This window comes from Silurus aristotelis (assembly GCF_946808225.1).
Source record: "Silurus aristotelis genome assembly, chromosome: 15".
Classification (NCBI taxonomy): Eukaryota; Metazoa; Chordata; class Actinopteri; order Siluriformes; family Siluridae; genus Silurus; species Silurus aristotelis.
Genome location: NC_139588.1, coordinates 23,433,328 through 23,457,723, shown reverse-complemented (window position 1 = coordinate 23,457,723; position 24,396 = coordinate 23,433,328). Strand labels below are relative to the sequence as shown.

Here is a 24,396-nt window from a genome sequence, read left to right as displayed (position 1 = left end):
TTTCTTTCTGTATTCGCATTTCCAGGGAGACAATTCCGTTTTTTTCACGTTACACTTGTCGTTTTCTCCAGACGAAGATGCCTTTGTAAATAGTCTCTGAAAACCATGGACAGCAGTGTAAACCTTATCATCTCCTTTAAATCCAAACTGCTGGGAAATCGACACTGCGATTCGGTCGTGACGTCAGCGTCAGCGCTGCTATAAAAGCCACCGGAGTGACGTCATCAGGAACTGTCAGTCAGCCGGTTGTTATGGAAACTGATGAGCCGCACGCTGAGCTCCTCACACACACACACACACACACACACACACACCAACCACTCGCACATCGAGCTCCGTCAGAGCGCGCTCCGGTACACGGGTAAGTGATGCTGAATGCTTTTCTCTATTTTTATTGCATGCAATCTTCAGTTTCTTCACACTTCAGGATTTTCAAACATGATGCTCTGTTTCATGCAAACGGCACAAACTTTATTCTGCAGAGCGACTCGTGTGCACATCAAATGGAAAGGTTCGATCATCTGGAAAGTGCTCCAGGTGAGAGTAGGTTGGAATGATCACCTCCTCTGGCATGCTGATTCACTTTTTCAGAAATATCAGTGAAAAATTTACATTTTAGTTTAAAAAATAAAACTGTTTTAAATCATTACAGTATATGATGATGACTTGAGCGTATTAGCTTCAGAACCCATGTACTGATGGTTGCAGCTTTGAGAACTTGACAGCATCCTATATGGAGTTTATACCCTTTAGGTACTTGTGAATAAATGCTTTAAAATGAGAATGCATTAAAGAATTTAAGTGTTAATAGTCTCTTATTATCAACAAAAAATATGGCCTGCAAACTAACATCAATTCTCCTACACTTTCACCATTTTTGAAGGAACTCTGCAGGTAGGTTTGTTCCAAACATCTTAGAGACTAAGCACAGATCTTCTGTGCATGTAAGCTCCTCAAATCCTTCTCTCTCTTCATCTAATCCCAGACAACCTCGAAGATGATTGAGATGATTGATGATTGGTTGAGATCGGGATTCTGTGGGAACCAAAACGGTCACTTTCAGGACGCTTTGTTTTTCTCTACACTCAAGATAGATCTTTTACTGGATTTGTATGTTTGCAGTCGTTCTCCTGCTGCAGAATAAATTCAGGGCCAATCAGACGCATCTCTGATGGTACTGCATGATTGAGAAGTATCTGCACTCCTGTGTTTCTCAGCACACCATTAATCGTGAACACATCTGCAATAACGTGAACAAAATGCATCCCTGAACCTGCAGGAAACCACCACCATGCTTCACTGTTACCTGTAAATGCTCACTATTTTACCGCTGTCCAGCATTTCAGCAAACATCCTGCATCCTGCTACATACAAATATTTCAGATTGTGACTTATCAGTCCAGAGCTCCTGCTGCTATTTGTTTAACCTTGTTTCCATGTCGGAGGTTTGGCCTTTTGGCGGCAATTCCTTCACGAAGACCACTTCTGACCAGACTTCTCCAGGGAGGTGTACATGAATCCCATTGGTTGGGGTTGATGGCATTACTGGAACATCTTCACGTGTGTTTCTTAAACCTGATTCTTTTACATACATATGACTCTTATACTTGATTCTTTTATTCCTAGTATTATTCTTGTGATGTCCACATTGGATTATTGTTAGTATTAAGATGAGCCTCACACATGTTCTCTAAACACACATTCCTATGTTGTGTGTTCAGTGTCTATAGGATGTTTACGATGTGAGTATGTAATGTATACAGAAAGTCTTTGTCTGGACTCACACATATCCGGTTATTATGCCTTCTTACCCAATCAGGAATAGTTTAAGGTCAGGTTTTTTTTACTGTGTATATTTACTTGTCTGTTATCTGCATTACACTGAAGAAGAACATATGCACCATTCTGTGTGATTCTTTGTTGTTTAGAAAAGACACCACGGGCCTCGTAGATCGCATGGAAAAACTATCCGAGATTTTTGTTCAAAGGTTTTGGTTCGGGCATGATAAAACTCTAACACTTATTAACCGTCATTAATTTATTTACTCATGTTATACAGGTATTGTTATACATGAGTTTTCCTTCATTTTGTTGTCTGAAGAAGCACATGCTCTATATGTAGCTTTTACCAATGTTCTGGAGCCTCCTACCAGCCTCCGACTGACCTACAGGCTTCCTACTGACCTCCTACTGACCTCTTACTAGCCTCCTACAGGCCTCCTACTGACCTCCTACAGGCTTCCTACTGACCTCCTACTGACCTCCTACAGGCTTCCTACTGACCTCCTACTGACCTCCTACAGGCTTCCTACTGACCTCCTACTGACCTCCTACAGGCCTCCTACTGACCTCTTACTGGCCTCCTACAGGCCTCCTACTGACCTCCTACTTATCTCTTACTAGCCTCCTACAGGCCTCCTACTGACCTCCTATAGGCTTCCTACTGACCTCCTACTGGCCTCCTTTTGACCTCTGACAGGCTTCCTACTGACCTTCTGCTGACCTCTTACTGGCCTCCTTCTGACCTCCTACAGACTCTTACTGACCTTTTACCAGCCTCATACTGATCTCCTACTAACCTTCTACAAGACTTATACTGATCTTCTACTGTTTTATCCCAGTGTCCTTCTACTGAGAGATTTTTTAAACTGTACATGTGGAAAGTACATCACTTTAAAACAGAATGTCAAACATTCCCAAAAATCTTCTGTTTAGAAGATTTTCCTGCAGGAGATCAAATAAATAAAATAGTTCAGCACTATTTGTCTCCCAAATGTGTAAAAATAACTGCTTTGGTTGGCTTTTTTAAATATACTCAAAATTACACTGCTGAGAAAATGTGTTGATCTGTGACACATGCGTGCTAGTTATGCTAGTTATGCCAGTGATATCTCCTGATTTACATATTCGTGAATATTCATGCATCCTTGTATTTTAAATGCAGTTCAAGGTGTACAAAGAGCACAATTATTTTTCTCCTCATCTGTGAGAAGAAACTCCCTCTCTCTCTCTCTCTCTCTCTCTCTCTCTCTCTCTCTCTCTCTCTCTCTCTGTGTGTGTGTGTGTGTGTGTGTGTGTGTGTAATTAGCTAAATTGAATTGCCGTTGTTGTTTATCTATAGAAAAACACGCAGTCAATAAAGTCAATACAGCGGCTTATTGATCTGTCACTTCAATCATCCCAGTAATTAATTATTTCAAAATGTTCAGTAAGACCTGTGTGTGTGTGTGTGTGTGTGTGTGTGTGTGTGTGTGTGTGTGTGTGTGTGTGTGTGTGTGTTTTGTTAATACTTGGGATGGAAACTTACATGCATTTAAGACTTGGAATTTTCTGATATTATTCATTATATGCTTTAGTTCAACACTGATACTATCTGGTTTAGCGCTAATAAAATTCAGTTTACCATTGTTTCATTTCTGTTTAGCTCTGAGATAATTTGGATTTAGCTTTCATATAATTCAGATTTATTACTGATATAATTTGGTTTAATGCTAATATACGGTAATTCGATTTAGCATTGATATAATTTACTTTATCTCTAATATGATTAGCATTTAGATCATTCGATTAAGCATTTATAAAAGTTGCTCTGATATAAAACAGGTTCAGTTTGATATAAATCAGTTTAGCTCTGATATAATTCGGATTCGCTCTGATATACTTCAGTTTAGCTTTGATATAATTTGGCTTAATGCTAACATAATTCGAATTTAGCATTGATATAATTTACTTTAGCTCTAATATGATTAGATAAGGTTAGCTATGATATAATTCAGTTTATTTTTATAGAGCTAAACTGAATTATATAAATTCTAAACTGAATTATATCAAAGTGAATTCACTTTAGCTCTGATATCATTCAGTTTAGCTCCGATATAATTCAGTTTAGCTCTAATATAATTCAGTTTAGCTCAGATATAAACTTCAGGAATGTGTAAACCTTTGTGAAAACTGCTTAAATGTTATTAAAAGAATAATATACAAGATTGTTCTTTGAAAAAAGACTTCTGAGTAGGGCCAGCTATTTGGAAGCAAAGATCTTCAATTGGCTAATGTTTTAATGTTTTATAGTTACCTTCTGGGATAATGTTAAGAGTGAGGTTTTGGTTCACTTTGTGGAACCTCTTTGTGGAAGGTCTTTAATTTATCCATAAATCCTTTAAAGAACTTTTATTCAAAGCAATCTTGAGAACTTGGGTATCTTCAGGACGTTTTCAAACCACAACCCATTCCTCTCTTGAAATAGTAAAAGCGGTTCTGAATAGAATTATTTTAGGGCACTAGGGAGAATTAATTAGCCAGTGTACTCTCAAGAACCCATGAAGAACCTTTGTTGTTTGTACAAGAGAGAGTAATGGAAAGTAAAAATGCTTTTTCTTTTTTTGAGAGAATCTGTAAAGTTGTTCATGGAACCCATGAAATAAATGTTCTTATAAGAAAGGGTTCTAAGTAGAACATTTTGTGGATAGTGAGAACCCATAATTATACAACAAGCCCCTTCAAGAACCCTTACAAATCCATAGTTTTCCATAAAAAATAAAGTATTGGGACACCTGTCTTTTCCACCCATAAGTGTTTTTTCTCCAAACTGTTACCACAAAGTTGAAGGCACACAATTGAATCGGACATCTTTGGATGCTGAAACATAACATTTCCCCCTAATTTTAGATCTAGAACCTAGAAGACCTAAACCTGTTCCAGCATGACAATACAAACCCTGTGCACAAAGCCATCTCCATGATCTGCTCTTTATGGGTTGGAGTGGAAGATCTCCTGTTATAAGATCCCATTGAACACCTTTGGGGTGAATGTGAACACTGACTGCACCACAGACCTCCTCATCTTCTCACCTACATCAGTACCTGACTTTACTAACACCCTTGTGGCTAAAGGAATCTTCACAAACACACTCCAGGAGGTTATTTTAACAGTCTTATGGTCAGGTGTCCACAAACGTTGGTCTATAGAGTGTATATGAAAATGCTGCAAATGTTCGTTCTGAAAAAATCCTGATTGTTATTTTTGTTCTTGCATTGCAGGTTTATGAACCCATCGTGAAAGACGCCACCTCTGAATAACTGTTTCATGTTTCCTGGATACGGGTTCCTCACAGCTGCGGAAGGGAACCTACCTGCCCTGATGGCAAATGAAGAAAGCGATGGTGGAGCATTCCAGGAGAAAACAGGCTTGAAGAGAAAACTTACCGGACCACCACGTCTCCTGTTGGGAAAATCCAACCGGTCTCCAGGTCAAGATGAGAAGAAATCAAGAAAGCACAGACAACATGACGACTGCAAAGAGACACCGTCAGACATGACAAAGCAAAGCCCTGAAATGCACGAACTGACGAATCCTAAAAGTTCTGAAACTATTGAACATGAAGGAGGAACTTGCATGGATCTTCAGGGCGAGGGTTTGGAAGCAACTTCCAATTTGGAGGAAAATGTGAAGAAAAGACGGAGAAGAAGCAAAGCCGGAGCAACCATTAGACGGATTTTCTCCTGCGTTAGGAAGGGAAAGAAATTGGAAACGAAAGTTAAGGTGGACCGCGAAGCTTATAACAGCATCCAGGACAAGGAACTTCTGACCCATTCAGAGCATTCAGAAGAACACAGAAAGCAGGTTAGCACAAGAAATTTCAAAGTGCGAATATGGCGCATCTTTAAAAAACCTACCTCAGAAAGCAAGCGTGAACGTGAAGAACACGGAGCAGGACGATGTCACGAGACTTTCACTGAAATATCTTGTGCTGATCCACCAGATGACCATGAACAGCAGAATGGATCAAGTAGGATTGATGAGGATGAGACCAGAATCCATGACGAGATCTGTTCAGGAGCACAAGATTCCAAGAGCAAGGCTATCGAAACAATTTTCTTGGAGATGAACATCGACTCGAATGCTGTCTTCATTCAAGAAGATCACAATCATCCATCCAAATCTGACTTCCCATGTCTTGTAGATGAAGTGGAGCTCAAAGTAAGCAAGGCTCCACTAACACTGGATGATGAATATAATTCAAATCTGAAAGATTCCCGGATCTGTCCAGAAGATCTGCAGATTTCTCCTGATGATCCCCCGATGTGTCCAAAGGATCTGCAGGTTATAGAAAACACACAAATACCTCCAAAGGATCCACGGATGTCTCCAGACATTCTCCAAATATCTCGAAAGGATCTGCAGATGTCTCTGGAAAACCCACAAATGTCTTCAAAAGATCCCCAGATGTCTCCAGAAGATCCCCAGTTGTCTCCAGAATGCCCCTGCATTTCTCCTAAAAATTCACGGATGTCTATAAAGGATCCACAAATGTCTCCAGAAAACCCACGGATGTCTCCAAAAGATCCCCAGGTGTATCCAGAAGATGCCCAGAAGTCTCCAGAAGATCCCCAGACATTTACAGAAGATCCCCAAAAGTCACCAGAAGATCCCCAGAAGTCGCCAAAGGTGCACCAGATGTCTCCAGAGGATCCCCGGATTTTTCCTGAAGATCCTCAGATGTCTCTAAAGGATCTGCACCTTTCTCCAAAAAAAACATGGTTGTCTCAAAAAGATCCACAGACGTCTCAGGAAGATCCCGAGATTTCTTCAGAAAACCCACAGATGTCTCAAAACGATCCTCAGATGTCTCCAAAGGATCTGCAGACGTATCCAGAAGATCACCAGGTCTCTCCAGGAGATCCCCAAATTTCTCCTGAAGATCCCCAGATGTCTCCAGAGGATCTGCAGGTGTCTCCAAATAACCAACAGATGTCTCTAGAAGATCCGCAGACGTCTATAAAAACCTCACAAACATCTCATGAAGTTCCGCAAATGTCTCTAGAAGTTGGCCAGACGTCTCCAAGAGTTCCCCAGTTGTCCCTAGAAGTTCCTCAGATGTCTCCAGAAGATCGCATTGGGGGCAACATTGTAGTTGCTGTCCCTTTTGAAAACCCCAGCGCTTTTAAACACAAACCCATCATCACAATCACTCATGACGTTCACTCGTTGGACGAGGAGAACGACGAGCTTTTTGAAGACACACCACCGCAGCATGGCACCTTGTCTCCTCTCGTCCTGCTGAATGGATCCTGTTTCGCCTTGAAGATCTCCCCGGAACGTCGGATTTCTGAGATCCTGCTTGCTCAGACGGCTTTGTCGTTGGTCCGTGCAGCTATTAGCGGTGCCATGGAACAGCTTTTGGCCGAGCCGCAGAGATCTCTGGATCAAGATCATGTCTAATACTCTTACACACTCACACACACACACACACACACACACACACACGGTACTGGCCATGAATTACAGCCTTATCAGTGTTTGTTATTTATTACTCAATGCTAGATGAGTTAGCGTGTAATTATTGTTAGCTGCATGTTCGTGCCTTTGTAACCGTTTTCCAGCTGTTTCTTGATATAATAAAGGCGCACCAAAAATCAGAAAATCCTATTTATCCTATTTATTCACGTCATTATAATACAGTTTTTTTGGATTGCTTAAGCACGATTTTCAAAACACTACACACAATTAGCACAACCACACACCCAATTAGCAAAACACTACAGATCCCTTGCATAATTAAACACTCTTGTAAAAACTATACACTTCTGTGTAAAAACCACACTTTGTTATCATATGAAACACACACGTTTCACATTTCTATACTTTGTTTGCACGAGTTACACTCTGCTGTGATAAACCTAAAACACTTTTAGCACTTCTACTTCCCTATGATTAGAGTAGGCTACCATCAATAAAGTACAAATATAATGTAAATTCACCAAACACTACACAAGACCAATGTTGCAGACTGAAGAAACTTATTCATTTGTCAACACGCCCAAATTGTTGACATGGAGATTCATAATACTGTAACAAAACGTCCCTTCACGTATTGTACTGTAAGTTCACTGTAAAAAAACAAAAAGAACTAGACATTGTCTCTTCGCCTAGCTGGATCTGGCCAGAGAATCTCATCAACATCGTAGGCAATGCATCCTTGCATTGCTGCTACCTCCATCTGGTCACAGGCCTCCTCCATGGCTTGGATGAGGGGTAGGTACCTCAGCCTGGAGACAGAGATCATATACCTTCCACCGCCATGCCGAGAAAAACTCTTCTATAGGGTTGAGGAATGGAGAGTATGGTGGAAGATATAGGACGGTGAAATGTGGATGTTGCTGAAACCAGTTCTGAACCAGAGCAGAGCGGTGGAAAGACACATTGTCCCAGACAACAATGTATTGCATATGATCGTTTTGATTTGCTGCTGTTATGTTGTGCAATTGGTACAAGAATGTAAGTATGAGTGCTAAGTTGTAAGGGCCCATATGGGCATGGCGGTGGAGGACCCCATTCTGTGTAATGGCTGCACAGAGTGTTATATTACCCCCATGTTGCCCTGGGACATTGACTATAGCCCTGTGGCCAATAATGTTTCTTCCCCTCCTTCGTGTTCTCGATAGGTTGAACCCAGCCTCATCTACGTAAATGAACTCATGCTGGATCTCCTCTCCATCCATTTGTAAAACTATCTGAAAAACAGTGTCATGCAAAATTGTGTAGTTCAGTGTAGATCTGGTATACATATTACAGTACAGTAAAAGATTATGAGACAGTATGCAAGAACACACTGCTAAAGTGAATACATCCTCTGCAGAATCATGCCGCAGTCGTTTCACCCTTTCGGAATTGCGCTCGAAAGGCACTCGATAAATGTGCTTCATTTGAAGATGTCTTTTTTTAGGATGCGTGCCAGTGTTGATGTTGAGACCTGATGGATATCGTTGAAACTGGCATGGTTATTGACAATGTTAGCTTGGAGCTGATTGAGTGTTATAGCATTGTTGGCCAAAACCATGTTCAAAATCATGCTCCCTCTCTTGCTGTTCTGTGAACATAGGAGGCCTTCCCCCTTGTCGTTCCTGACCCTCAATCCTATGTAGCAAAAGAAAACAGTATACAATAGTACAGTAATTTCACAGGAAAAGGTAACAGAAGTGCTGATAGTGCATAGAATACATTACTGTGAGCAGTTAATGAAACCGTGCAGATGTTTTTGATATGATGATATTTTTACAATACCTATTTTCCAGTCGAAATGTTCTTATCACACTTGCCACTGTGTATCGGCTTAGATTCGGCTGTACTCGCAGTCCAGCCTCCCTCACCGTCAGGCCGTGGTTGACAACGTGGTCAACCAATGTTGCGCGGATATCATTTGTCAGATTCGGTCCTCTTTGAGCACCTTCTTGTCTTCCTCTTCCTCTACCTCTACCTCCAGAATGGCCTCCATCTCTTCCTCTTCCTCTGTTGATTCCTCCTCTGTTGACTCCTCTTCCTCCCCTTCCTCCTCTGTTGACTCCTCTTCCTCCTCTGTTGACTCCTCTTCCTCCCCTTCCTCCTCTGTTGACTCCTCTTCCTCCCCTTCCTTTTCTGTTGACTCCTCTTCCTCCCCTTCCTCCTCTGTTGACTCCTCTTCCTCCCCTTCCTCCTCCTCCTTGTCCTCCTCCTCGTTCTCCTCGTTCTCCTCCTCGTCTTACTCTTTCTCTGACTCTTTCCATTGTGCTTGAAGACCGATGAACTCACCTGCTGCTTTTTATAGTGCTTATACACCTGATTGGTGTGTCTGCAATTAAGCAAACAAGTGTTTGCACTCCTGATGACTGTGTTGAACCAATTGGTTGGACGGTGCAGTAATTTGACAGTCAGTGCTTTGGTATTGCAAGGAGGTGACTTCATGATAGATTTTTGTGTGTAATGTATGTTAAATGTGTTTAGTGTTTTGCAAATCACTGTGTGTAGAGTTTTGCAACAAGTGTGCGGTTGACATTGTGCTTATAGTTGTGCAAATATGGGCTGATGTTTTGCCTCTTGAGTGTAAGGTATTGCTAATAGTGTACTACTTTTAATTTTAGTGTGTAAGCAATCCAAAAAAACTGTAAATATGCGCATTATTTAGCATATATTAGCAGTAGCAAAAAAAACACTACATGTGCTTCTTTTTGAACGTCGCACTCCACATCCAGTCTTTGTTTTCACTTATAATATGAGGTGAATTCAAAAGGTTCCAAGACCAGTTTAGTAACATGCCAACAGATTGGATGCACAGTCACAGGGAGCACCGAACTTCATAAGTCAGTGTGCCAAAGTTTATGGTCCTGCACACATCAGGAGACGTGCAACACGTGCGTTACCACGTCTGCTATTCTGACCACCCTGTCACCGAGCTCTCCTTACACGTGAGTTCCCAAAGACTTCCAGGACACGTTTCAGAAGAACGCTGGGGGCGATGTATTGCTGTCGGACAATTTTGAAGGTCATAGTGTGTAAATGTAGATAAATAAAGTACTTTAAGTACTAGATGTTCCTCTAGATTTTGTGGAGGTTCATTCAGCCACAGGGGTCTTAGTAAAGTCCAGTTCTGATGCAGGTTCATATTCATCCAAAAAGCTCTTCAATTGGTTTGGAGCTCTCTAGCAGGAGATCTTCCATCCCCAATGTATCTTCATGAAGCTGCACAGGCGCATTGTCATGCTGGAACACATTTGGGTCACCTGATTGAAGTAAAGGAAAATTTTGCCGCCAAACACGTGCGATACAATCGTGTGCCACTGGGAGTTTGGGGGGGAAAAAACAGCGGCGGATGGAAACGGTGCGTGTCCCAATACTTTTGGCGGCACTGTGTATATAACGATGTATATTTCAAAAGATCTACATGCGTTTTTTTTATTACTTCTCCCACAGTTGTGTGATATTTTTAGCCGGGAACGTGACATTATCTCTCCTATCACTGCAACGTAAGCCTCGTTTCTATAGCGATGGAGAACCCATGTTTTTTTTTTCCCCTCTTTTTTTTCCAAACAACTTCTAAATTAATCTTCATGTGAATTAAAATAAAAATAAAAGAACATTCCCAGGTTGAATCTCGATAAGCTTTGGGTTTCGATGCAAAAGAATCTTTGAAGTGAAGGTTTTGAATAAAGGGAAATGTGTGGTGAAAGAGCAGGCAGGGAAAGAAGCCATTTATCTTCCTGTGGATTAGATCCGTATGGAAATGTAAACCGTGCAGGGAAATGAGCTACGCTCTGGAGATCCTGCTGAAGGTCGGGCCTCGAAGTGTCTCCTGAGACGCCGGAAAAAATCTGCTTTCCGGAGGGTAACGTTGGGAAAGTCAGAAGATGGTTGTGAATCCGGAAGCACACGTTTCCCTCTAGTGGTAAAGCGAGATCAATGAATATGTACACTGAAAGATGAAAGAATCGTTCCCTCGTTTATTACTTTTATTTGATTCGTATTCTTTAATTTTAATATTAGGGAAAGAAAATTATCTTTGTGACACCAAGATCATAAACTCCATAAATAACCGTGCAACTTTTTATTATTGGTGTATTTTTGATCATAAAAAATGCAGAAGGAAAGGAAATTTCAGATTGACCCTTCAGCTCCCTTCAGCTACTATAGCTAACAAACATTTGTGACTCTGAGCTTCCATACACACCCTCACACGTTCCTCCACCCTCACACTGATCGAGCCCATACACACCCTCACACGTTCCTCCACCCTCATACTGATCGAGCCCATACACACCCTCACACGTTCCTCCACCCTCATACTGATCGAGCCCATACACACCCTCAGACGTTCCTCCACCCTCATACTGATCGAGCCCATACACACCCTCACACGTTCCTCCACCCTCATACTGATCGAGCCCATACACACCCTCACACGTTCCTCCACCCTCATACCGATCGAGCCCATACACACCCTCACACGTTCCTCCACCCTCATACTGATCGAGCCCATACACACCCTCACACGTTCCTCCACCCTCATACTGATCGAGCCCATACACACCCTCACACGTTCCTCCACCCTCATACCGATCGAGCCCATACACACCCTCACACGTTCCTCCACCCTCATACTGATCGAGCCCATACACACCCTCACACGTTCCTCCACCCTCATACTAATCGAGCCCATACACACCCTCACACGTTCCTCCACCCTCATACTGATCGAGCCCATACACACCCTCACACGTTCCTCCACCCTCATACTGATCGAGCCCATACACACCCTCAGACGTTCCTCCACCCTCATACTGATCGAGCCCATACACACCCTCACACGTTCCTCTACCCTCATACTGATCGAGCCCATACACACCCTCACACGTTCCTCCACCCTCATACTGATCGAGCCCATACACACCCTCACACGTTCCTCTACCCTCATACCGATCGAGCCCATACACACCCTCACACGTTCCTCCACCCTCATACTGATTGAGCTCAAGGGTTATTAACCGCACACTTAGACCATGTCCACACTAATACGTTTTCATTTATCTCTCTTATGTCCACGTGTCTACAAATCGACATTCTCATTTAAACGAAAAGGCCTCTTATCTTTACTTCTGCACAGTACAGGGACGTTTCAGATGTTTGCAGACGTTTCAGTAAGGATGAGCAACTTTGATTTCAAAACGAAAATGTTACACATGCAAAAAAACACGTGACATGGAATGGTAAGACGCAGCGGGATCCACAATACTTATGTCCAGGGCCGTTTCCAGGAGGTTTCACCTTACATGTGATTCCTCTCATCACTCCACCCAACGGCTCCGCCCTTTCACCACAATGCCCCACCCCCACACTATACAAATCATTCACAACCGTCCATGAAAAAATATTACCTATTTAAGAATCATTGCGAATTTGCCTAAATTGAAGTATGTAAACACTTACTGAATATTAAACTTCAGCAGAAAAACAGGTAAACAATTAAAATGCAGAAAAAACACAATTATTTTAACACAACAATATATTACGTCATCAGCTATTAAGTGATATACAGTAATGCACAGTTCCTAGTTCCTAGTTTTCAATAAAATACCTATGCACGTTCCTTTACGGAAAAAAAGTAAACAAATACAAGGACCTATATATAAATAGAGCTTTGCATATTTTAAGCATCGACAACTTTCAAACTACTCAGATAATCGCAAGTAATCATGATACGCAATATAATGAAAAATAAATGGTACTATTACTATTAAATAATAATAATAATAATAATAATAATAATAATAATAATAATACTGGAGGCAGGGGCGAGGACAGAGGCGGAGCGGGGGGTGCTCACTGGCGCCCCCGGCTGGTTGCGCCCTAGGCCACTGCCTAGTTCACCTATAACATACGTCCCTAATCCTGAATGATATGCAAAACTACCTATATATACTGTATATATATATATATATATATGCAGTACTGTTTAAGGTTTTAAACAGGTGTGTAGAAATGCTGTTAAATTAAGAGCGCTTTCAAAAATCTATATTTTATTGTTGATTTTTGTCCATTTAAAATTGAAAATAAGAACAGAAGAGAAATCCAAATGAAATCAATATTTGGCGTCACACTGTTTGGCCTTCAATCCTTACTTTGACACCCTCTGTGCACTTGCACAAAGTCATGGATTCTGACTCAGGAGAATGATTCCTCAGTTCTCCCACTCAGGCGCTAATGATTATCAGTTTCATCTGTAGGCTGAAACCCTGTCATTACAGTTTTTCTCGATTGCTAAGACACATTTCTTGAAAGCTGCTCTCTTATTCTCTAAACTGTGAACACAAAACCCAATTCTCAAGCTACATTCACAAAACCTCAGACTCTTCTTGCAAAACCAAATTTTCACCTCAAAACAGTTCAGTCTGAGCTCAAAACTGAACTATGTTGTCAAATCGTGCCCCGAGTCAATCAAAATGAAAATCACTACGGAACAGTCACTAAACACTACGTAGAAAAATAGAAAACACAATGCTCAGGACATGAAGCTGGAGAAATAAATGTTTATTGTTCACTGTAGGATAAATGCATGTTGCAAAACAAAAAAACCCTGTGCATTTAGCACTTGTACAAAAAGACAAAACAGAAATCTTGTGCATTTACACGTAGCACTTGTAAAAACAAACAGAAATCTTATGGGTTTGCCACTTGTGTACAGTAAGCCCATGTAAAAATAAAGTACAAAAATATACAAATAAGTGCATTCCTCATCATGTCTCCGTACTGGGTCATGCCACAGGGCTTCATCCACATCACAGGCCACATTTTGTCTGGCCAGGCAACGGGGGAAAAAAACCCTGGCATGCCGTATCCAGGCTTGGCATGCCTCCACACCTATGTCACCACAGGCAAGTCCCATGTTTTGCAGGAGATTTACTCTGGTGTAGGGTTGGCGTTCATATACCTTCCACCGTCATGAGGAGAAGAATTCCTCAATGGGGTTTAGGAAAGGAGAGTACGGTGGAAGGCAAAGAGTGATAAAACCTTGTTTCATATTGAACCACTCTCTAACCTGGAGGGCTCTGTAAAAACTCACATTGTCACAAACAACAACATAGATGGGATGCTCATCCTGCTGCCCTACAGAGCATCTCGCGTGTGATTGAGTGAGATTTGGTAAGATTGAACCCAGCTTCATCCGTGTACACGTATTCATGGGGTCTTTCCATTGCATCCAGTTGAAGAACACTCTGTAGAAATAGATATAGTTTTGTAAGTGATACGGAAAAAGTGATTTAGGCCACTACAGTAAATCACTACTTAGAGTAATCAACATCGGATGTGTCTGGATATTTGCCAACCTGTACATACTGGAATCTTTGCTCTCTGACTCTGTCTGAGTTGCGATCAAAGGGCACTCTGTATAGTTGTTTCATGCGCAGTCTGTTGCGGTTGAGGACACGATCGACAGTAGAGAGGCTGACACTGATGATACCCTCAAAATGTACATGGTCCTCAATGATCTTCTGCTGAATTTCACTCAGTCTAATGGCATTGTTCTCACGGACCATATCTCTTGGTGGGGGGAGAACATACCTGTCCTCCCACCCCCATGTGGCAGTCTTTCAATTCTACAAAAAGAGAACATGGAGTTACAAAAAATATACATGGAATACTAGGCCTACAAACAGTTAGACCAACCCTCCATGACAATACTACAGTACATTGGTACAGTGATGTACTGAAACATATATTTACTTACAGTATACTGTGGTACAGTATGTAGTCTGTCATACAGTAATTGCTGTCAAAATTTACATACTGTACTATAATGTAAAAAAAAGGTAATTACCTGTTATCTTCTCTAAATCTTCGGATTATGGTGGACACAGTGAATCCACTGATGTTTGGTTGTACCCTTTGTCCAGCCTCCCTCATGCTCATACCATGGACAAGAACATGGACAATCACAGTAACTCTGATTTCATCAGATATTACTGTTCTTTGTCTTCGCTGACCACCTCAACCTCCTCTCACACAAACTCTTCCTCTCAGATTTCTATCTATTGTAGGGTCTCACAAACCAGTGCTCTCTGAACTGGCTTACTTTATATGTTCCCTCACATCATTAGCCACAAGTGTGATCCATTTTGAGTTGTAGTGTTCAAGTGGTGAAACTTGTGCTTTAATTGTGTTTGACTTTTGTCACCTGTGCTCACCATTATGCAGCACGGGTGCATCACAATGAAAATGTGTTGGCAAGTTGTGCCTAAACAGGTGAAAAGTGCTTATGGTTTTGCCAAAAGAGTGATTGATTCAATCAGTGGGTTCAGGCAACTGAGCATTTGGTTCAGACAATAGAGTTCAGTGTTTTAGCAATTGAAAAAAACTGTAAGTGAGACAGAAACAGCTTCAATCTGAGTGAGGAACAATCAAACTCTGCTCCTCCATGGTGAGGTTTTTGGAAGATGTTTATGTCACGGGTCCTACACCATGGCAAGACTGAGCACAACAACAAAGAGTCAAAGATCTCAAAGCAGACTGGGGTCACAAAAAAATGGGTGATGATGAGGAACGTAGAGGAAACTTAATGGAAACTTCTGTTCGACATCAGATGTCCAGCAGTGCCATCATTAAAGAACTGGAGGAACCCAGTTGAACCAGGTACCTCAATTTTCTGTCTGGAGATGTCTGGAGAGCATTGTGGCATGTGAAGCATGGTGGAGGTTTTCTGCAAGTTTAGTTGGAGATTTGCACAGGATTAATGGTATCAAGCAGATACTTGTCCATCAGGGAGGCATCTGATTGACCCCCAAACATACAGCCAATATCATTAAGAACTGTCTTTAGCTTAGAGAACAAGGTCATGGAGGTAATAGTTTTGGCCTCCACATAGTTCTGATTTCAACATCAGAGTCTGTCTGGAATTACGTGAAGAGACAGAAGGATTTGAGGAGCTTACATTTAAAGAATATCTATGGTCAATTCTCCAAGAAGAAGAAACAAACCTACCTGCAGACTTCCTTCAAAAACCGTGTGCAAGTGTAGAAGAATTGATGATGTTTGGAAGTTCATTTTCTTTCTAAATTTTCATTGATAAAAAAAATATATTTTTATATTTTATATTATTGTTTGTTTTATCAAGTGATTTAAATATTCATTTGGATCTTTATATTTATAAAAGGAAATTAGAATAAAAAATTATGAAATTATAAAACATTTATGAATATTTTAGATGTTTTTTATACATAAACCCTGTTATCAATGCAGCGATCAAAATAAAAACAGCCAATTTTAATACATTTTTTACAAGTTTCATTTATTCACAGCACAGTTGGCATTTTACCTCGATATGTCCAAAAAAATAAATAATTCCACAAACATTTTTCACGTCACCTGCCGAGGCACAGACAGGAAGGTCAGACCATGATGACCGGTGACCTTTGACCCTAATGATGCTTGAGTCATTCATTCTCACAGAAGTGACCACGTAGCTCTAGTTCTGCTTGTGGAGTGAACCCAAAATCCATATTAAATATTATTTTAAAAAATCTTGTCCGGTTTGCATTCAAAATTATTTTTTATTCTCGTGTTTAGATGAAAAAAAAAAATATCCGAAAATCCATCAGGAACCATGAGGAAAAATACATTCCATTACAGAGCACACAATTTTCTTAAAGCACCAATTTTTTGACACATTCTACTGATAAAACCAGGCGCTGGACTGAACAATACAACACTCATGCACTGAAAAAAAGGGAGATCAGTTCAAGTTATTCATTTGAAGTTATTAATCGTTACGATTCATCAGTTCTGAAGATCAGTGTGGGACCAGTTTTTTTTTTTTTTGATCGGTCATTAAGTGCTTTTAGTTTCACGATTGTAAAAATGTCTAAGGCACTGAATTCGATTGAATCCCATGCTGGTTTGTTTGTTTTCTATGTTTTCTTGAATACTACAAACACAACAGGGTTTTGTTTGCGATGTCCAAAACCGGGGCTTCTGGGTAACAAAAAGGAAACGAACCATAAAAACGCACTCAGTGAAGAAGGATTTGATTGTAGACATTGCAACGTCTAACTATTAGTGCTGATTTAAAATTTATAAAGTGTCTGATTTGAAACATCATAATCAATCTGTTGCTTCAGTCCAAAATTTTGACAAAAAGATTCTGACAAAATGTTATTTATTATGATGGAAAAGGGAGGGGCTTATTTTTGTCTCATCCGAAACTCTGCCCCATTTTCCATATTGAATGGTGTACTTTACACTCATCAAAAACAACGCCTCCTTTTCCATAATAAATAGCGCAATTTACACTCATCAGAAGCCCCGCCCCATTTTCCATAATAATATAGCGTACTTTACACTCATCAGAAGCCCCGCCTATTTTTATAATAAATAGTGCAATTTACACATTTATCCTTTACATATTAAACCACGCACTTTAAATTCATCAAAAGCCACACCCACTTTTCATCATAATAATTACATATTTAAGGCTCATCAGAAACCCCGCACCCTTTTCCTCTAAATAGATCACAAATTTTAGATTCACCGAAAGCCCCGCCCACTTTCCATCGTTTTAAATGATGCTTTTTTACCTCACAATAAATGACATACTTTCATTTATCCTCAGCCCCGCTTACTTTCCTCTATAATACATTACATATATTTGGCTCATCCGAAGCCCCGCCCACTTTCCCCTCTTCTTATGTTATTATTATCCATACTCTAATGGTTCTTTTTTTTTTTTGGTTAACCTAAATCCTACGTATCAACAAAGATTATTTCTAAAATTTAGGGCTGATGGAAAAAAAAGAAATTTTTGCCATTTGTGACTGAAATAATCATTAAACAGATGGAGGACATGTGGCAGTTCTTCCAATGAGTTCAAAACATCTACACAATTAGCAGTCAGTGGTTTGTCCATTTCTTCTGAAGAAAAAAAGAAAACTCTCTCTTTTCTTTGGATTGAAAACTCGTAGCATCGACCTGTCAGGCCTGAATCCAGCGCTGTTCGGTTTAATCCACAAAGCACGATGTAAAACACACACTGACACCAAACCCCATCAACACACAGAACAAAAACACATTGATGGTGCTCATAAAAGACAGGACAAGACACAAAGAAGTCTGAGGATAAAACAATATTCACCGTCCTGCTTTACAGCAACACTTCAAACACACCCCAGTCAATTTCCTGTTTCCTCATAATCCCATAATCCCCTCATATAAAGTCTTTAACCTGGCTTTGTTTTTTATATTGTATTCTGTTGCAATGTTTCCCACCAGATTTCTAAAATATCTTCTTCTTAGTAACGTTTACACCATTAGCAGTCAAATATCCCCACAATGTATTAGCGAGCTGTTTACTATGAGCAGTTATAACTTCCTGTTAAAAATCCTATCAAAAATCTTTTCAGTCAGGATGTGTGATGTCAGCTAATAAATAAATTTCAAAAACGATATAAAATCCTATAAATATTCTCTCAGGAATCTTGTCAGGACAGCTCTTGGAAGCTAGTTTGCTAGCATTGGCAATGAAAATAATTAATATAACTTTATTACCAAGTGTTAGCTGTAAAGGAAATTTGAAATTCTGTCAGGTTAGCATGTTAGCTGGCTGACCAACGATCATAGTAAAGATTTTAAACATTGAAAAATATGGCAGGGTTAGCTCATGGAGGCTAAGTTCCTAGCATCGCTAGTAAAAGTTATAAATATTATAACTATATTATCACCAGGTTGTTGTGAAGGAAACTGAAAATCCTGTCAGGTTAGCATTCAAGATGACTGACTAGCATTTATAGTTGGGATTATTAGCATTATTAACATTGTCAGATTAACTCTAACAAGCAGTATTTCATTATCAGATGGAATTATAAACATTTAACTTCTTGTCAAAATTGTGCCAGTGTATTATCATATAGTAAAACATATAATGTTTATAAAATATAAAAAAATTTTCAACCTTTTTTAATGGTTAGCTACCTGCTACTATGTTAGCAGTAAGGATTTTAAATATCACATTCTATATAAAATACTCTCAGGTAGGATAGATGACAAAAATGAGTAATAAAGATGTATTACCAATAATCAAGGAAATAGAATTATTAGTGCTAAATCAAGAATATACCTTGATATACCCTGATATTTATAAAAAAAAAAACAATCCTGTCAGGTTAGCTCATTTTTGCTAGCTGGCTTTAGTTAAGAAATAAAGATTATGAATATTATTTGTATTATTATTTGTATTATTATTGAATATTATTTGTATTATTTGTATAATATAATATTATATTATATAATATTATATTATATAATATAATATTATTTGTTGGGGGAGTGGTGGCTCCAGCGGTTAAGGCGCTGGGCTGCCGATCGGAAGGTCTGGGGTTCAAGCCCCGGTATCGCCAGGCAGCCACTCTTGGGCCCTTGAGCAAGGCCCTTAATCCTCTATGCTCCGGGGGTCCCTTACGAGGGAAATATCAAGGTCCGTGACGTCGGCGAGACGTGGGGCCGCCTTCCCGTGGGCTCACCACCTGCAGGAGGGACCGTAAGGGACGGTGCTGTGAGGATTGGGCAGCAGTCGAAGGCGGGGGCCTGCTTAGACTGCTGCCCCCGCGACCCGAATTACGGATAAGCGGGAGAAAATGAATGAATGAATGAATGAATGAATGAATATTATTTGTCATGCTATTGTGTTAGCAAATAGACTAGCCTTAATCGTGGAGATTACTCTGGAGGTCACTCATTATTGTGAATATTTTTAAGAATCCATAATCCAGATTTGCTGTAACTAAAGACAGCTAGTTGCAGCTAATCTGACATGATTTCTGACAGATTTGTTTTTAAATGTCTATAAATGTCAAACAGTTATTGCTAGCAAGTTCACATAATAACAGGAATTTCTAATTTATATTCCGGATCTAGTTTGCTAATGACCTAAATAGTGATAATATACTTTCACTGGTCATTGATCATATATTTTAACAGCTAATACTGGTCATCTTCCTAAAATGAGATAACCTGATATTAGCAGTGGAATGTATTAGCCTTTTGTTTAATGCTAGCTACCTGCTTCTGTGTTAGCAGGAAAAAATTGTGAATAGTATTTAAAAATGCTCAAAGCAATTCTATTTTGATTATTTGCTAGCTATATCGTGCCAGGTGAAAAGGTCAAGAATATTACTTAAAAATCCTATTAGCATGTTGACTAGCACCAACACTGGAAATTGTTTAACATGTGAATACCTGCTTGGTAATCTCATTTTAGCTAGCTGACTAAAGTAAAGATTATAAATATAATTTAAAAAAATCCTGATTTTTAGGCAAGATTTGCTTTAGCTCTCACTGTGTAAAATTACTTTAGCTCTCACTTACAGCGTAAAACCATAATCAATAAAAAAAAGTGTGTGTGCTAGCTAGCTTAAGAGACTAGTGATGTTATGAATTTAAAATCCTGGCAGTTTTTTACTTATCAGTGAAAGTTTATTGTTGGATGTTGGATGATGGGTATAAATAGCGGGAAAAGATTTAATAAAAAATTTTGAGCCAATTTATATATCAATCAAACTTAACTAGCTAGGACCACAATTCGAATACTAGCTAGATAACAGAGTAATTAGGAAGCCGATGTCACTCCATAGACATGAGGGATGTACTGTGGAAATTTACGAGGGTGTGTTAAAAATGCGCCGGAATGCATGGACCATGTCCCTGATGTTGCAGAAGATATTATTCCACTGCCACGGTATCTATGCTCTCATGGGAGACTTCTGAGTCCAGCGAGTAGCACGAGCTTCCGTTATCCTGAGCTACTTCGTCTATTTCCGAGGTTCCCTCGCTGGGATGGATCAGCGGTCCAACGAAGCGGGCGTATCGATGCTGGCGCAGTGGCTTGCCCAGGTGGGCGAACATGTGCTCCTGGAGCTGGCTCTTTTGCGAGAAGCGCAAGTTGCAGACTGCACACGCCATCTTTCTTTTCCGTGTGAAGCCTGCAGGTGGACTTCCTGTCCCTGTCATACCTCGCCTTATTTCTGATGCTAGCTCGTCTGCTAGCACGTGGCACTGTCGTTCTTCTGTCGGCCCTTTGACGATGTCTTCAGAAGGTCCTTCCATGAGGGCACATGCTGCATGAGTGAACAGATGTTCCTGTAGTCCTTCAGGAGAGAGGCATCGCTCTCCACACTGAGGACAAAGCAGCGCCAGAGGGCCATCCTTAAATCCACCAGCCTGGCATGGGCTCCCGTGGGTCGAAGGCAGAGACGCAGGAGCTCGTGGCTCCTCACCTTCATCCGGCTCCTCCTCTTCCTGTTTGATCCGTGCCAAGATGTCACACTCGTCCCCTGACGTGACGCCGCGCAGACTGAGAGACTGGTGCTCTGACGTGTGCCCTTCGATCCCTGTTAAAGCCGGAAGCGGACGTCCACGCGAGCCACATCGACGGTCCTCTGGGTCCCGCACCCCACTAGCCTTCATGCCTGGCGACTCTTTAGTGCCTAGCTGGGAGGAGATCTGGATGCCGTACAGGTTGGAGATACGTATGGCATCTGGGGAGGCGTCATTCCCACCGTTGGTTGCTTTGCTGCACAGCTGGTACGCATGGAGGAACTTGATCCCATCCTGTAAACGACCCTGATCTACCGGCTGCTTGGGGCCGTTTCCAGTGTACATGATGTGTAACAGGTAGCTGAAGACGTCTGGCTGGATGTCAGTGGGCTGGATCTTGATACACTCACTGAACACAGGGAAACAAGTGGAGGAGACAGTTAGCAAGTAATTTTACACTGTACTGTACATATCTGCCTGAAGTATTAATCTTGCTCCAAAGTGAATTATATGCTTTAAATAAAAAATTATATATATATATATATTCCATTCAATAAATTTTTATTTGTATAGTGCTTTTAACTTTGACATTTTAAGTTTAACATTGACTCAAAGCAGCTTTACATAGATAATGTGGTGATTAAAAAATGAATATGTTCTTTATAAAACTATATATATATATATATATATATATATATATATATATATATATATATATATATATATATATATATATATATATATATATATATATATTATTTGAACAAAAGTATAGGGACACCTGAATTTTCCAGCAATAAGTTCTTCTTCCTTAAAATATTACCACAAAGTTCCAGTCACACAATTTTACAGGGCACCTTTAGGTTTAGTAGCATGAAATGTTCCTTTACCTAAACTAGGAGACTCAAACATGTTCCAGCATTCATACAGTGAGCAGGGGGCAGCATGATTCCTACCCCAGTGGGACTTTAGTAGAACATGTGACTTGTTTTATAGAATTAATGACACATTTTCTTAAAGTTACAACACATTTCCTAATAATAACATATGTTAAGAAAGACGATACCTGTGAAAACTAAGAAAAGTCCATTGTCCTAAAATCGTCACAAGGTCCAGTCCATGCTAATGTTAATGCTAATGCTAATATTATAATGTTATATAATGTTATATTTCTCATTGACAAAGCTCCCATCACTAAGCACTGTAGACTCCTTCCATAAATGTTAAATAAACATCAGACAAGCTCCTCTATATTGATGACTACACACATGCTATAGAAAAAATATTTTAAAAATCCATCTATACCTCGTGACCAATCACAATACAGGATTCATCAGCACTGTACTGTAGAAATAAATAATGATTGGCCCATGTGTATTTTTTGTTCTCTTCATTAAGATGAAATCTGGTTAACCTGGACTGATGGATGAAGATCATCTTGAAGTAGTTGGAGAAGGCAGCCAGAACTGCTCGATGAGCCTTGAAGTACACGTTGCCAATGGCAACCGTGCAGTCACAAAGGAAACCAAACTCCCTTTGGACATTAAGCTGCTGCAGGAGGAAAAGGCTGTGTCCAGACACGTCCATGATGTCCCCTCTTAACCTAACACACAAAACAAAACACACACACGTACACAAGTGTTCTCCAACGTTTTTGGAATGTGAACATAAAAATAGCAAAGTGTCTCGATACGATGACTGTTTGTGAACAGAAAATCATTCGGGTCGCATCATCCTGGTCAGGGATGTGGATTTTTTTCAATTAGGTGAGAAGATACTCTTCATTTACTCTAGTCTAATTTTCCAGTCAATTGCAATGCAAGATGTACACACACACACACACACACACACACACACACACACACACACACACACACACACAGACAGACACACACACAATCCTGTACAGTGGTCAATCATTTCAGCCAGTAGACAAACTGGAATGCTTTTAGGAGGAAACCAGAGAACTGGAGAACCAGAGAGGGTCGTACCAGGAACCCTGGAGATGTCAGCCTGTCTTGACCAGGATGAAGCAACTACTATGGATGAAAATAATTATTATTCATATTATTTTTTATAAATAATATTAGTAGTAGGGATATTATTATAATTATTAAGCATTATTCATTTAAGATATGCGACCTCTATTGGTGATAATTCATATTATTATTATTTCATTTATTCATATTTTGCACATTTTATAGGGGAAAAAACCCCAGCTCAGATGCCAGCTCAGATGTCTCAGATGGGCCTCACACGTGCACACACACACAAAAAATTTACAATAAAACAAATGAAGATTTTTGCCATATTTTATTATATTTATGTTTTAATTTGTCGGATTTTTTTTTCATTGATCTCAAGCACCTTGAATTCCTGCTTTGAATACGAGCTTGCTGCTGCAGGACGTGATGAAGTGTTGTAATGCATCTGAGAAACGAAACAAAACCAATCTCGGCGTTGCACGAGAGCAGAAGTGTGAACAGCGCGCGCTTATTAATAACGCGCTATAACGGAAGGGGCGCGCAAGGAGAACGCGGTGTATGTAAGTGTGCAGCGCTGCGTTTCATTTTGCATGCATTAAATCAATGCCCCGAAAAATGATGAGAATTCAAATCAGGATGATAATATGCATATCTTTGTCATGCATTTTTCCCCAAAAAATAAAGCATGCACGTGCGTGAAAACGGCTTCTGCGAGGAAATAGAAAAGGCGTCCTTACCGCCTATAACCGCGCAATCTGCTCTTTATTTCCCTGATATTTTTTCCTGCAAAGGGGGGAAAAAAAAT

General features: G+C 40.2%; 2 protein-coding genes across 4 annotated transcripts; one reads left to right on the top strand and one right to left on the bottom strand.

Annotated features, from left to right (window-relative positions):
• The first annotated feature begins 240 nt into the window (after positions 1–240).
• Positions 241–10,904, top strand: LOC310737894 (uncharacterized protein). 2 transcript variants are annotated; one of them, XM_083562637.1, is made up of 3 exons: positions 241–361; positions 5,040–6,729; positions 6,772–7,438. In XM_083562637.1, the coding sequence occupies exons 2-3, from the start codon at positions 5,086–5,088 to the stop codon at positions 7,219–7,221; spliced, it is 2,094 nt and encodes a 697-aa protein (XP_083418763.1). In that variant the 5' UTR covers positions 241–361; positions 5,040–5,085; the 3' UTR covers positions 7,222–7,438. The 2 variants fall into 2 exon arrangements, with proteins under 2 accessions (XP_083418763.1, XP_083418762.1); XM_083562636.1 differs by adding an exon at positions 9,897–10,904 and having other exon boundaries at positions 246–361; positions 5,040–7,359.
• Positions 10,905–16,572: 5,668 nt separating this feature from the next.
• Positions 16,573–24,396, bottom strand: zbtb25 (zinc finger and BTB domain containing 25). Of its 2 annotated transcripts, XR_014536923.1 has the most exons (5): positions 24,329–24,396; positions 23,021–23,209; positions 20,743–22,015; positions 17,636–19,449; positions 16,573–17,535 (listed from the first exon to the last, which is right to left on the bottom strand). XR_014536923.1 is itself a non-coding variant. In XM_083562733.1 (3 exons), exons 2-3 carry the CDS (start codon positions 23,191–23,193, stop codon positions 21,013–21,015), a joined length of 1,176 nt encoding a protein of 391 aa, XP_083418859.1. In that variant the 5' UTR covers positions 23,194–23,209; positions 24,329–24,384; the 3' UTR covers positions 19,959–21,012. The 2 variants fall into 2 exon arrangements, 1 of the variants encoding a protein (XP_083418859.1); XM_083562733.1 differs by lacking the exons at positions 16,573–17,535; positions 17,636–19,449 and having other exon boundaries at positions 19,959–22,015; positions 24,329–24,384.

Coding starts and splice junctions, on each gene's coding strand:
- zbtb25 (XM_083562733.1), bottom strand. CDS start 23,193: ATGGACGTGTCTGGACACAGCCTTTTCCTCCTGCAGCAGCTTAATGTC. Junction 22,016..23,020: donor ATCTTCATCCATCAGTCCAG/GTTAACCAGATT, acceptor CCCTGTGTTCAG/TGAGTGTATCAAGATCCAGC.
- LOC310737894 (XM_083562636.1), top strand. CDS start 5,086: ATGTTTCCTGGATACGGGTTCCTCACAGCTGCGGAAGGGAACCTACCT.